Here is a 12,573-nt window from a genome sequence, read left to right as displayed (position 1 = left end):
GTGAGAGTGGTGTGTGAGAGTGGAGGAAGGCGGTCACAGGTGGAGTTCAGCTCGCAGAGAGGTGCTGGGTGTAGATCAGCAGCGTGTAGGGAGAACAGCTACACAAGAAATCTCGCTCAGAAACCAAATCTCGCGGTAAAACTATTTTTTTCCTCTCACAGCCAATCACAGCGCAGGGTCCCGCAGGCTTCAATGCAACAGCCAATCACAGTTAGGGTAGGCGCTGCGGCGTGATGACGGAACGATAAGGAAAAAAGCCGTGCTGTGATTCGCGGGAAAAGTGAAAAATGGCGCCGGAGTAAGTTTGAAGTTTAGCGCCGCGGAGAGCAGTAGTAGCAGACAGACAGACGTAAGGGAGGCAGACAGGCAGACGTGAGGGGGACGGACAGAGACAGACAGACAGACACCCTGAAGAAGCATCGACTCAACGACCTTCTGTCCTGGGATGCCAGCAGCGGGAGGACCGGCAGAAAGGAGGCACAGCCCGGATCAATGCAGGTATCACGGCTTCCCTCTCTGCGCTGACCCGCTCTGATTTAGCCCTGGGATTTAGTGTGGCCCGTTAGTTCAGCCCGGGACACAGAGCTGTTGGAACCCTTGAATTTATCCCGTGTCAGTTCATCACTGTGCGCAAGTGTTTTTTTTTGTGAGCTGGCCCTCTTAACGTGAATTATTACGGGCTGTTACCGGGTTATCGTTCAGGATTTCATGGCCCGGTTTACTCGTTATTCCGATCGGTTATCGCGCTTCATCAGCTCTTTTCCGTTAGTTAACCCGTTAGGGTGTGGTGGGTAGTTACTGGATGGTTAGAGCTCTGTTAACGGTATGTGATGGGAGGACGCACTGCGCATGTCAGCCCTCCTCCAATCCACCGCGCAGTTCAGGAATGAATCACAGACCGTCTGTCTGTCTCTCTGCAGGATGTATGAGGACCTGATCGAAGACTTCTGCGGTCTGGAGCATCAGGTGTCTCCAGGGGGCGGAGGGTGTGAAGGGGGGCGTGTCCCCGAACCTGACGGGGTGGAGTCCAGTCTGAGCGTGGGTCAGTTCGTGCTCTGTCGTTGGTCAGATGGACTGTACTACCTGGGAAAGATCCAACGGGTAAGCCTGTGCTCACCTGACACCCACTGCAGCGTCATCATGCTCATCGTGATTGGCTGAGTTTCTGTGTTCTGATTGGTGGATAGGTGAGTCCCCCTAGGCAGAGCTGCTTCGTCACTTTTGAGGACAACTCCAAGTTCTGGGTCCTCTGGAAGGACATCCAGCACGGTGAGACAGACGGGTGGAGTGAGAGAAAGCTAGAGAGGGCAAGACAGGTGCTTCATGTCTGTGATCTGCTTCTTTTGTCCAATCCTAATGCAGCTGGAGTACCGGGGGAGGAGCCTCGCTGCTCCATGTGCCAGGAGGTGGACCCAAACTCCAACACCCAATCAAACCAGATCCTGATCTGTGGGAAGTGTGGGATCGGTGAGTCTGACACACACACACACACACAGGAGCAGTCCATTAGGAACACTTGCCTGTAGGGCTGGGCCATATCATACCGTTCACGGTAATACCGGTATAATGTTGGGCAACGGCAAGAAAATGAAATATGGCGATAGAATATGGGTAAAACGCGCATGCGCAGTGCCTTTGTTTTTATACGCACATGGCAGAAAACGCATGGTGGAGACGGAGAATGAGAAGAGCGAAAGCGGATCGTTGAATGAAACGGATGAACGAGAATCCGGTTGTTCAGTGATCACGCGACGAATCCTACTTCCGGGTCTAAAGTAGTCTGCGTTTAATATGGCTTTTGTGTTGTTAACATGTTTAATGTTTTGTATTTTCTTCTATTTGATCTCAAAAAGCTCCTAAAACAGTCAGTGATCACTGTTGACCTCCCTCGGCTTTTATTACCGCTAATCATTTATTTAAGCTCAGTTTTTAAAACCTTAGGATGTAACTACAGCCCAGCCCATGCAGCAGTATATGAATGACTAACCTCGTATTGTGGATGGATTATCTCAGTTGTTCTCCTGGCTGAAGTTTGGTCTTTTACAGCATCCTGCCATGCGATTACATTTGTTCCTGACCACCGAGAACACTCACGGTAACTTTTATCGAGTGGAAAAAAAGTTAGCTTGTTTATATTATGCTAACATAGCTGTGTCGCTAGCGGTCACGTAGCACATCATTATATACCAGCTAGCCCAACTTCAGTAACCCTACAAACGTCACTGCTGTTTAGTTTTCTGTCTTCATTTATGCTGGAAGTGATAACAGAGCTGTACGTTTTAATTTGTTTCCAAAACCCCGCAGTCAGGACATGCTATATTGTATTTAGATAGAAGCTAGCGAGCTAACTCCCTGCTAACTTCTAACTCTGTTAAATATCATAAATTCCGTTTTCATGGATGCCTGGATGTTAAACTCAATTGTTACACCTGGTAGAGCAGAACGCTGATCATTTTATTAAAGATGAAAGACTTTAGACAGTTTTTCAACTCTCAGTAATGCCACAGTGATCGTTTGATATATGGACCTGCAGCGGAGTTTAGGCCCAGACACGGCTGGTGACGTCAGACTGAACAACCGGATTGGTTTGTAGAAATGCTGCAGCTTCAGTGGTGTGGAACTGGTTTAGCTTTCGTCCGTCAGATACACAACAAAGCACTATTTTTGGTGGAGCATGCTAGCGGGCCGTCGTTATTACCCTGTTTCTTGGAAAATACGGCGTACTTACAATCAACCCTTTGATTTTTCTGAAAATCGACAGAGCCCCTTATAACCCCGTGTGCCTTATGTTTGAATTCTGGTTGTGTTTACTAGGGCTGCCACGATTTGTCGACTAGTCACGATTACGTCGACTATCAAAATCGTCGACGACTGATTTAATAGTCGACGCGTCGTTTGAAACTTTGTACGATCACAAAAGACGCAGGAATAATAGCAGGATTTAAAGGTATAAAGTAAGAAGAAAAAGCGAGTTCTTAGTCACACAGTGTCCCAGGTCTCACACAGGCACTTTTATTAACATACAGCGCAGATGTACGTGAAAAAATTACTCAGAAAAAAAAGAAAGAAATTATCAACATTTATTAAATAATAATGCTCATTAATGCCGTTAATGTCATTTTAACGAGATTAACGCTGACAGCACTAAAATAGTAATCTCCAAATGTTTTCTTTTTAACGAGCAGCCTGCAGGTGATGGGGGAGTTGTGTTCAGTGAAGGAGAGGCGAGGCAGAGTAACGTTGCGTAGAGACAAAAGTGGACGAAAGAGAGGCAAACTTGCGGTTCCACAAGTATAATTGTAACGTAACGTAGTAACATATTGTGTATAAAAAAATATATCGATATATTAAAAAACTCGATATATCGCCCAGCCCTACTGCATGGTGTTTCGGGGTGGGATTTATTGGACGGGCTTGCAGTGACATCAGCGTTTTCTCAGGAGGCGGAGCTCCTCCATAACTGCTGATACTTCTAATGTGAATGACCTCTGACCTTTAACAGAAGCTCAGAGTGAAGCTGATAGTAGAAACATTAGCGCAAACGCTGTTTGCAGTAAAGGCAGAAATGCTTTCTGATGATCAGATTTAAGGTCAAAGGTCACGATGACTGAGTGCTCTTTGTTTATCTGTTGCCATGGTGAATCCTGGGCTCTGACCATCACCTGTCTGTCAGGTTTCCACCAGCAGTGTCACATTCCTCCAGTAGAGGGCAGCGGCACCCTGACTCCGTGGTTCTGCAGACGCTGCGTCTTTGCTCTGGCGGTCCGGGTACGATGCTTCTCACCTGTGTGTGTGTGTGTGTGTGTGTGTGTGTGTGTGTGTGTGTGTGTGTCTCTCTCTCATTTGTGTGTGTGTGTGTGTGTGTGTGTGTGTGTCTCTCTCTCTCTCTTACCCGTTTGTGTGTGTGTGTGTGTGTGTGTGTGTGTGTGTGTGTGTGTGTGTGTTTCGCCTGCCTCTGACTCGTGTCTCTGCACCTGTGTGTCCCACAGAAGGGCGGGGCTCTGAGGAAAGGTGTGATAGCCAAAGCCCTGAGTGTGATGAAACAGGTGCTTCCGTACGAGCTGGAGGCCCTGGACTGGGACTCGCAGCACCGGACCAATCAGCAGCAGTGTTACTGTTACTGCGGCGGCCCTGGAGAGTAAGTTGGCCTGATGACAGCTGCAGGTGTGGTTGGCCATTACTTGATTCACCTGTGTGCATTACCTTTGTGTGCAGGTGGTACCTGAAGATGCTGCAGTGCTTCAGGTGTCAACAGTGGTTCCATGAGGCGTGCACTCAGTGCCTGCAGGAAGCAATGATGTTTGGAGACAGGTGAGGCTCCACCCCCTGCTCCGCCCCTCCCCCTGCTACCTTTCCCCGGTATGGCTCTGACTTCCTGTCCTCCCGCAGGTTCTACTTGTTTGTGTGCGTGGTGTGTAATAAGGGCTCAGAGTGCGTGCGGCGCCTGTCCCTCAGGTGGGTGGACCTGGTCCACCTGGTGCTCTACAACCTGTCCATCTGCAGCAAGAAGAAGTATTTCGAACTGGACGAGATCCTCACCTTCGTCTCTACCCACTGGGACCACCTGCAGCTTGGGAAGGTAATAGCACACCTGAGCCAGGTACGCTGAGATCACGTGGTGTGCCTGTGTTCATTTAACCCTCTGTGTGTTTGTTCAGCTGTCCAACACCCCCCCAGCAGAGAGGGGGCAGCACCTGCTCGACGCACTCAACAAGTACAAGAGCAAGTAAGGACCAATCAGAGCGAGGCCGTCACGAGTACACGTGTGTAACATGAACACAGGATGTGTGTTCTTAACGTGTGTGTGTGTGTGTTCAGGTTTCTGTGCGGGAAGGAAATCAAAAAGAGGAAGTGCATCTTTCGTCTGAGGACCAGGGTCCCTCCTAACCCCCCCTCCAAGCTCTTTCCTGAGCGTGCTCAGAATGATGGGGGCGGGGCAAGGAAGAAGACGGCGAGCAGGTATGATCTCTTGCTGCCAGCCGTCGCTGCCTGTGATTGGACGAAGCGTAACCGTGGTGTTTATTTCTGTTTCTTCAGCAGCTCAGCTGAGAGGAGAAAGAGGAAGTCCAAGTGGCTTCTCGAGGATGCCATTCCTAATGTGAGGCTCATTTTCTTCTTCTGTGGTTTCTAAAGCTGTTAATGCATCACGCTGACTGTGACCTTCTGCCCGTAGAACGAGCTGACCTGCAGCTGGACCGCCAACCACCACATGGCCAACATTTTTGACTTCACGCTGGATGAGCTGCAGAGCCTGAAGAGGTGAGATTAGCGCTGGACTCGGCGCTCTGATTGATGCTTTGCTTACCTGTGCTTTCCCGTTCACGTCATACGGTGGCGCACCTGTGACGTTGCTGTCCTTCCTCAGCAGCTCCAGCAGAGCCGTCAGCATCGACCAGGACTCCACCGATGCCTCCACCTCTGGCTCCGCCTCCTCCTACCACTTCAGGTGAGCTGAGTGAACACCTGACTCACCAACCCTAGGCTTTTGATATCTGACCTTTGACCTCTGTCTTCAGGAGAAGGATGGGCAGCAGAAAGAGGAAGTTACCCCGGAACAGTTACAGCCAGTGGGCCAATCGCAGTGAGGCAGGGGAGGAGCTTGGAGGGGAAGAGCCTTCTGGCATCATTGGGGCCCAGGAAGCTACAAACCACACCCACCTGACCACAGACTCCTCCCACTTCTTGTCAGACCACTCACCGCTGCCGTCTGACAACTCTCACCTCCACTCCTCCATCTCCTCTTACTTTGGAGTAGCGGGTAGGCTAACCAATGGCGAGCGCTACCAGGTGTTGGCTCGCCGCATCACCCCTCAGGGGACGGTCCAGTACTTGCTGGAGTGGGAGGGGACGACCCCTTATTAGGACGTTATTAAGGTCCAGGTGGTGTTAGAAGCTTTGATTCCTTTTCCTCTACACTTGCTGCTGGTGAGCTGCTTATTGGTTGAAACCTGAACTGACACTGTGGCCCCGCAACCACCTGGTCTCCCCGTGTCCCTGTTAAACATTTGGATCCCTGTTAAACCACCGGGCTCTCCGTGTCCCCGTTAAACCACCGGGCTCCCCGTGTCCCCGTTAAACCACCGGGCTCTCCGTGTCCCCGTTAAACCACCGGGCTCTCCGTGTCCCCGTTAAACCACCGGGCTCTCCGTGTCCCCGTTAAACCACCGGGCTCCCCGTGTCCCCGTTAAACATGTGGGCTGTATATCCCCAGCTGGCTGGTGAGTTTTGAGGAATCAGGAATCAAAGCTGAACTCGATCCTGGAAAAAATAGTTTTTAGTTTAAAAAGTGTTTAAATGCAGCCAAAGAGACACACAGAGCTCCCGCCTGACTCCTCCCACCTCCACCATGTTTGCAGCCTCACACACTGATTAGTTGTTTTCCTGGTTGTAATGATGTCACACTGGTGGAGTTCTTCTTTTGCTCTGATTTGTAAAACACTCAGAGTTCCTCATGCAGCGCCCCCTGGCTGTCAGACAGCACCCTGCCTCTCTTGCCCCCTCCCTCCCCTGAAGTTTTCATGTTGTGTACCTGATCAGAAGCACTTAGTCACATGTTTACCTGCCCCTTCCTCACCTGTGCAGTGTTCTCACTCTATCACATGATCTCACCTGCGGAGCATCCCATTCGTCGTCTATGCAAACACCAAAGTGCGCCTGCTGGTGATCAATCTGAGCCACCGATCAGTGTTTCTCCTAGCTTGAAGCTAACGCAGCCCATATTTGTGAATGAGGGATGCTAATAGTGCTAACAGTCTCTGAGACGTTAAACTGGCACTCTGTCACTTTAAGATATGCTCTGCTCCTATTGGCCTGTTAAATGCTTGTTTTGATCATCTGACTGTTTGTTTGCTGTTTTCCTCTCCAGCTGACCAATCAGCTGCCAGCTTTCTCTGGATTAAAAACAAATGTTTTCTGACCTTTGACCTTTCTGTGTTTCTGTGTGTGTCTGAGAAGCAGAGATGCGTGGAAACCTGGGTTTGTGAAAACCTGTGAGTGTCACAGTCAGTCTACACCTGGCTCTAGGTCTAACTTTATGGGTCCAGATTTACAGGGTCCTGGGGAGCTTTCATGTTACTGAGAGTCCTCACAAAGGCAGGTATACAGGTGTGTGTGTGTGTGAGTGTGTGAGAGTGTGTGAGTGTGTGAGAGACACTAGTGCAGGTAATCTGATAATCCAGTTAAGGTGTTAAAAGGCAGAGAAACCTGCATGAGTGTTCAGGTGCATCTGTGTCGTTGTCCTGAGGGTCCCAGCACTCACACAGGTATTCAGGCAGACGGGTAACATGGCGATGTGACAGATTCACAGCAGAGGAGACCACCTGCATCTACCTGTAAGCTTCTTCACCTGTCCATACTTTGTGTTTGTGTACCTGCTCTGTGTTTCTTTACGCCTGCCTGAGGTCAGACATGAGGTCCAGCTCATGTTTTCCCTTAAATCAGGGACCTGATTGAAAGCAGCACAGTCTAAGGGAGATCGAGGTGCGTTCCAAACGACCCTTTTTGCTCAGGAAGGTTCCTCACTGAGCGATGTATCTGCATGGTGGCCATAACCAGAGCTGTTCCAGTTCTCCAAACACTACGCAAAGGAACTTCAATGCTTCCCTTAGCAGAGCATCCTTTATGAACGGGGAGAAGAAAATTCCGTCCCATAATTCACAGCAGCGGACCATCTGACCATTCATGAAAACATCAACATAATAAATGTGGAGGATCGTGTAAATGTTCCTTCTAACTGCATTTTCCATTTCATCCTGACCTTTCATTAGACAAAGGTTTCAGTGCTACGTATAACAAAGTACTTCAGAATTGAACTGAACTAAACAAAGCAGGACGTTGTATCTTTTACTCATTGCACATGCAGGAGGGGGGTCAGGTAGCTCGCCTGGTCAGCAGTAATGAAAAGTTTAACACTCTGACTCTGGAGTTGGGCAGCTTCAGGTCCTGGGCGCATCAAACGTAGCACAGAGTGGCTCTGGTTTAATTTGAGGACTTCAGACATCGTTTGGGAAACAGTTCCAAACGTTGGCCAATGAAGGACCAGTACATATGAAGTAATGTACCAGGAGCACCCCCTACAGGCTGGGTGTATACGCTCCAGCCTGACCCTGGATCAATGCACCCGATGATCTTAAATGAGTGTGTCGAGCACACATCGATATATTGTGAACTTGGCCGAGGACAGAGTCCCACAGGTCATCTGTGATATGAAAGTTATGTCTTGTTCCCATTTAGATTCGATGGCAGCTACTGAAGAAGATTGTAAGTGGGAGACTAGATTGTACAAGGATGATATTATGCCCCTGGAGGTTGGACTGACCATGGGGTGGCTGTAGCGCAGGTGGTAGAGCAGGTCAGCCACTAATCAGAAGGTCGGTGGTTCGATCCCAGGCTGTCTCCTGGCTGCATGTCAAATAACCTTGGGCAAGATACTAACCCCGTGTTTGCCTACTGGTGGTGGTCAGAGGGCCCGGTGGCGCCAGTGTCCGGCAGCCTCGCCTCTGTCAGTGCGCCCCAGGGCAGCTGTGGCTACAATGTAGCTGCCATCACCAGTGTGTGAATGAATGGATATAGTGTGAAGCGCTTTGGGGTCCTTAGGGACTAGAAAAGCACTATACAAATGCAGGCCATTAAAATATCTGCTGCAGGGCTGCCAAACTCAATTGCACTGGGGGCCAAACCTCAAGGCACACTTTAGGTCAAGATAAACATTTATTGAACACACTAAAACAATGTTTTGTAAACATAAATATGAATACAGACAGGAATATTATTCCAGAATAAATAAACTTTAAAGTTAAAGTTTATTCTTTAAACATTTTGCTCTCCATAAAAATATATCCTGTCAAAATTATGCAAGTTAGAAACAAGAACATGCTGCCAAAAGCCCAGAAAAAGTAAATGAAAGCAAACACAAGGTTGGAGCCGCATGTAGACGGAGCTGGGCGTTGCTGCAGGAGTGGAGCTAATAAACTGTGCGGGCCAGTCAGTGTCGTACTTTGCCTGAGTGCATCATTACACTGCAGCTGCATCTGAATCTGCACGGGTGCAGTTTCCACGTTGGGTTGTGAAGCAGCTCGAAATTCTCTTTTTGTGCTTCAAAGTCACCAAAGCGCCACAAACTCAGTGCACTCAGTTTATCAGCAAAGTGCGCATTTGGGAACACTGTTGCACTGACTTGGCTCAACATTACTTGGCAACAGGGATCACTGCATCATAAAAGACTGAAATTGACGGTGATTTAAACCTTTAGTTCGGATCAAATTCACGGTCTCCGTTACGGTGATCATTACATGCTCCATTTTAAGGACTTTACCACACAGCCTTTCCTGGTGTGTGATGCAGTGATGCTGTTAACTCACCGGTACAGTTCTCCTGCATCTTTACTCGCATCCTACTGACTAGTCAGTTTTTTTTCACCGCACAACACCGGCGCTGCATCCAACAAGTTTGTCCCAGGACAGTTTCATGTCGTTTACACTTTGACATACGTTTCTATTCAGGCTCACATTTGCCAAAATCTGTGTTTTGTCTGGACACAAGACGACGCACAGCTTCATCATGCAGCTCTTTAGAAACTCTCCCTCGGTAAATAGCCGGGCTGATTTGGCTCCTCTGCCACAATAAAACTTGCTTTCACAACAGCTTCACTTTGTGGTTTTGCTCTGGTGACAAACGTCTGCTGAAATGTCAGATTCTTCTTTAGCTCGTCTACTTTCTGTAGTTTCTGCGTTTAGGTTTTTCTGCTTAGCCTGACGTTTCGTCTCGTCGTGCCGTCTTAAATTAAATTGCTTCATTACAGCCACATTCGCTCCACTAATAAGACACACGTGTTTACCAGCATGTCTGTAAACATATATTCAGCCTGCCACTGGTGCTGAAAGGCTCTGCTTTCAGAATTAACTTTTCTCTTCGCCATTGTGAGCGGCTAGCTTCGCAATAGAGATCGACAGACCACGTGACTTTCGCGCGTTGCGTTGTAGGTACGAGTGGCAACAAAATCAAAACACTGCATCGAGCGCTAGCATTTCCAGCTCCTCTAATCTTAATTCTGCAGTTTTAATCCCTACTTGCATTTTATTTGCCCCAAAAACAGTGATGTACGAAACCACGGTGAACACGGCAGCTCCGTACGAAGACAGACGTGACGAAGAGGCAAAAAAAGTACGAGGAACAAATCAAAGGAGTGGAAGGGTCAGACCCACACGAGCACACAGAGTGGAGTAAGGACGTTAGCGTGCTGCACAACTTTCATCACGCACATATTTATTATTATATGGTCCTAAGCGTGAGTGCACACACTCACAACATGTTTAGTAACTTCAGATCCTGCAACAAGCCCAGCTCCAGTTTACTTTGGTGATTTGGACGATTCCATCTCACAGCTGCTGTTACATGTTTTTCTTTATCTCCTGCACAGGCCAACGCATCTATTTGTCGTTTCAGGTTGTAGTGTTACACAACATTTTCAGATCTAATAGAAAAAAATGAGTTTCATAATTCATTCAATTATTGTCTTTATTTATAGCTGGCATTATTGTTTCATTCTATTATAGAATCTTAGGAGGCAACATTGTATTTCATCAGCTTTATTAGCTGCTTGGGTGAAAAACAAATCAACAATGCAACAAAAAAAACAACAACATTGCAAAACAACATACTGGAAAACAGTTATTCATCACTTGCTTCAATACAACACTTGGGCACATATATGCAGACGTTTCGTAGCTGTTTTGATATCACTCTCTCTCTTAACTATCTGTCATTGAAGGAACAAATAGGTGGTTTGAGGGAAAGTGGAAGGGAGGGGACAAAAACAACAAAACACAAAAACCAACCCCACCCAAGGAATAAAACACAATAACATGCCACGATGTAAAGAAAACTAACACAATACCAACCACCAATATCACCCCAGCAGGTTGCATGGAACAGCACCCCTAAGCCCCCTGCTCTCGTCCCATATTAGCTAAGTACTCCTCGTACCACCAGCTTCGTACCTGCACCGTTAACGTTAACCCCTAAACTTAAAGCAGGGCCCACATTTCAAGGGGATGAAGAAGAGAAACAAAACAAAGAAAAGATAAGGAAAACAAGCAATGAACGAATTTTGCCTTAAAATGAATAGCAAAGAACACATTACAGTCCTAACAGCACAGCCGTGCAGTACCAGTCAGGTCACTGCAGCGTGATCCTAACAGGGATCCACCGCCCTCTGGATTGCCCAGCACTTTGTTTTCCTTGTGCAGTAGCAGGCTTCCCCCCTACCTGCTGGGACAAAAGCTTTTGCGTGAGTTAAGTTGAGGGGCTGGTCAGCTCTGCAAAGTTCGCCTCCAGAACCGCCTCACCTCTGTTTTTGGTCTTGGGATGTGCCAATGTGCTCAAATGGGACTTGGTGAGCGCAAAGACGCTTACAGAATGACCGGCCGACCACCAGCCGACACTGTGCACGCCACATGGTGTCAGCACACCAGCATGCACACCACTGACACACACACCCCGAACCCGTATCACATCAGTCTATGTGTTTTGCTCCTGTATTTAATTTCCACTGGAGCTGTGGGATATCTGTGAATGTCTGTTCTTGTAACTGGAGAGTCCGCGTCACACACCAAGGTTACTATGGAGCTCCACAGGCTAGGACCACTTCTGTTCATTACCTTGGCCTCCAGTAACACTGTGAGGAACCTTGGAGTCATTTTTGACCAGGACACATATTAAACAAATATGTAAGACTGCTTTCTTCCATCTCTAAAGTTAGAAACATCCTGTCTCAGAGTGACGCTGATTGTGACCTCACAGGAGGAGGTGCTGTTACTGACATACAGCAGCAGGTTCAGCTCAGTGAAAACCACCAGAGAGATTTAGCGGCTCCAGGTTCCAGTGTGAGCTCAGGTTGAGATGGGCTCAAACATTATTTACAGTCAGATCACCACGGTTACCGTGCCACGTGCATGTACGTATGCGTGGCTTCTTCTCTGAGCGCCCAGCATGAGACCGATGAACAGTTTGAGGACGGAGCCAAAGCTTTGCAGGAAGCTGTGTACCCTGGACACTTCATGACTCCTGTCCACAGCTGTCAGGTACAAACTGACTCTTCTGTTTCTACCTGTCTGTCTCAGGTGTGTCTCCCTGCCTCCCTCCTATGGAGCAGCTGGTGAAACACCTGTCCAGGTGTCAGCACCTGGGGTGGATGAACGTGATTGGTGAGTAGAAATAGGGACAGTTTCACACAGCTGAGGTCACATGCACGTTACCTAGGTGCCCATCTGTCTGTGAGGTCAGAGGGTGGAGCTTCATTTATGTGACCGAGTGAATATTTAACCTCTGAACAGCCACCAGGTCATGTGATGTATTTAACTCATTCACTGCAATTGACGTCTATAGCCGTCAATTGCAGTGAATGAGTCAATGGGTTTAACTCATTCACTGCCAATGGCTGGCAGTGAATGAGTTAACATCAGGTTCACCCTGAAGGGTCACCTGTGTGGAAGGTGTGTCGTGGTCTGTGTCCCACAGTGTTAACGAGGGCCAATAACACGCTTCCTTAGAGATCTGTCCAGTCTGAAGAAAGCA

General features: G+C 48.2%; 2 protein-coding genes across 6 annotated transcripts in view; both read left to right on the top strand.

Annotated features, from left to right (window-relative positions):
- The first annotated feature begins 215 nt into the window (after positions 1-215).
- phf19 (PHD finger protein 19) lies at positions 216-6,916 on the top strand. 5 transcript variants are annotated; one of them, XM_026188771.2, is made up of 14 exons: positions 219-498; positions 921-1,101; positions 1,188-1,269; positions 1,363-1,467; positions 3,674-3,768; positions 3,990-4,138; positions 4,216-4,311; positions 4,390-4,579; positions 4,659-4,726; positions 4,819-4,959; positions 5,041-5,098; positions 5,174-5,259; positions 5,366-5,446; positions 5,517-6,916. In XM_026188771.2, exons 1-14 carry the CDS (start codon positions 446-448, stop codon positions 5,860-5,862), a joined length of 1,731 nt encoding a protein of 576 aa, XP_026044556.1. In that variant the 5' UTR covers positions 219-445; the 3' UTR covers positions 5,863-6,916. The 5 variants fall into 5 exon arrangements, with proteins under 5 accessions (XP_026044553.1, XP_026044551.1, XP_026044556.1 ...); XM_026188770.2 differs by having other exon boundaries at positions 220-498; positions 5,038-5,098; positions 5,369-5,446; XM_026188769.2 differs by having other exon boundaries at positions 222-498; positions 5,038-5,098.
- Positions 6,917-7,211: 295 nt separating this feature from the next.
- LOC113033937 (disabled homolog 2-interacting protein-like) overlaps positions 7,212-12,573 on the top strand; it is a 36,978-nt gene continuing 31,616 nt past the window's right edge. Inside the window, exons 1-2 of the mRNA XM_026188145.2 lie at positions 7,212-7,331; positions 12,120-12,203. Of these exons, the coding sequence (XP_026043930.1) occupies positions 12,143-12,203 (61 nt within the window). The 5' untranslated portion in view covers positions 7,212-7,331; positions 12,120-12,142. The remainder of the gene's footprint in view (positions 7,332-12,119; positions 12,204-12,573) is intronic.

The sequence above is a fragment of the Astatotilapia calliptera genome, chromosome 12 (genome assembly GCF_964374335.1).
Source record: "Astatotilapia calliptera chromosome 12, fAstCal68.1, whole genome shotgun sequence".
Lineage (NCBI taxonomy): Eukaryota > Metazoa > Chordata > Actinopteri > Cichliformes > Cichlidae > Astatotilapia > Astatotilapia calliptera.
Note: the sequence above shows the minus strand (reverse complement) of the source record. Positions and strands in the feature narration are given on the sequence as shown.

Excerpts from the sequence above, each read along its gene's own strand:
- phf19 (XM_026188766.2), top strand. The coding sequence starts at position 446 with ATGCCAGCAGCGGGAGGACCGGCAGAAAGGAGGCACAGCCCGGATCAA. Across the intron at positions 1,468-3,673 it reads CTGTGGGAAGTGTGGGATCG|GTTTCCACCAGCAGTGTCAC; the intron begins GTGAGTCTGACA and ends CCTGTCTGTCAG. Across the intron at positions 4,727-4,818 it reads CTCAACAAGTACAAGAGCAA|GTTTCTGTGCGGGAAGGAAA; the intron begins GTAAGGACCAAT and ends GTGTGTGTTCAG.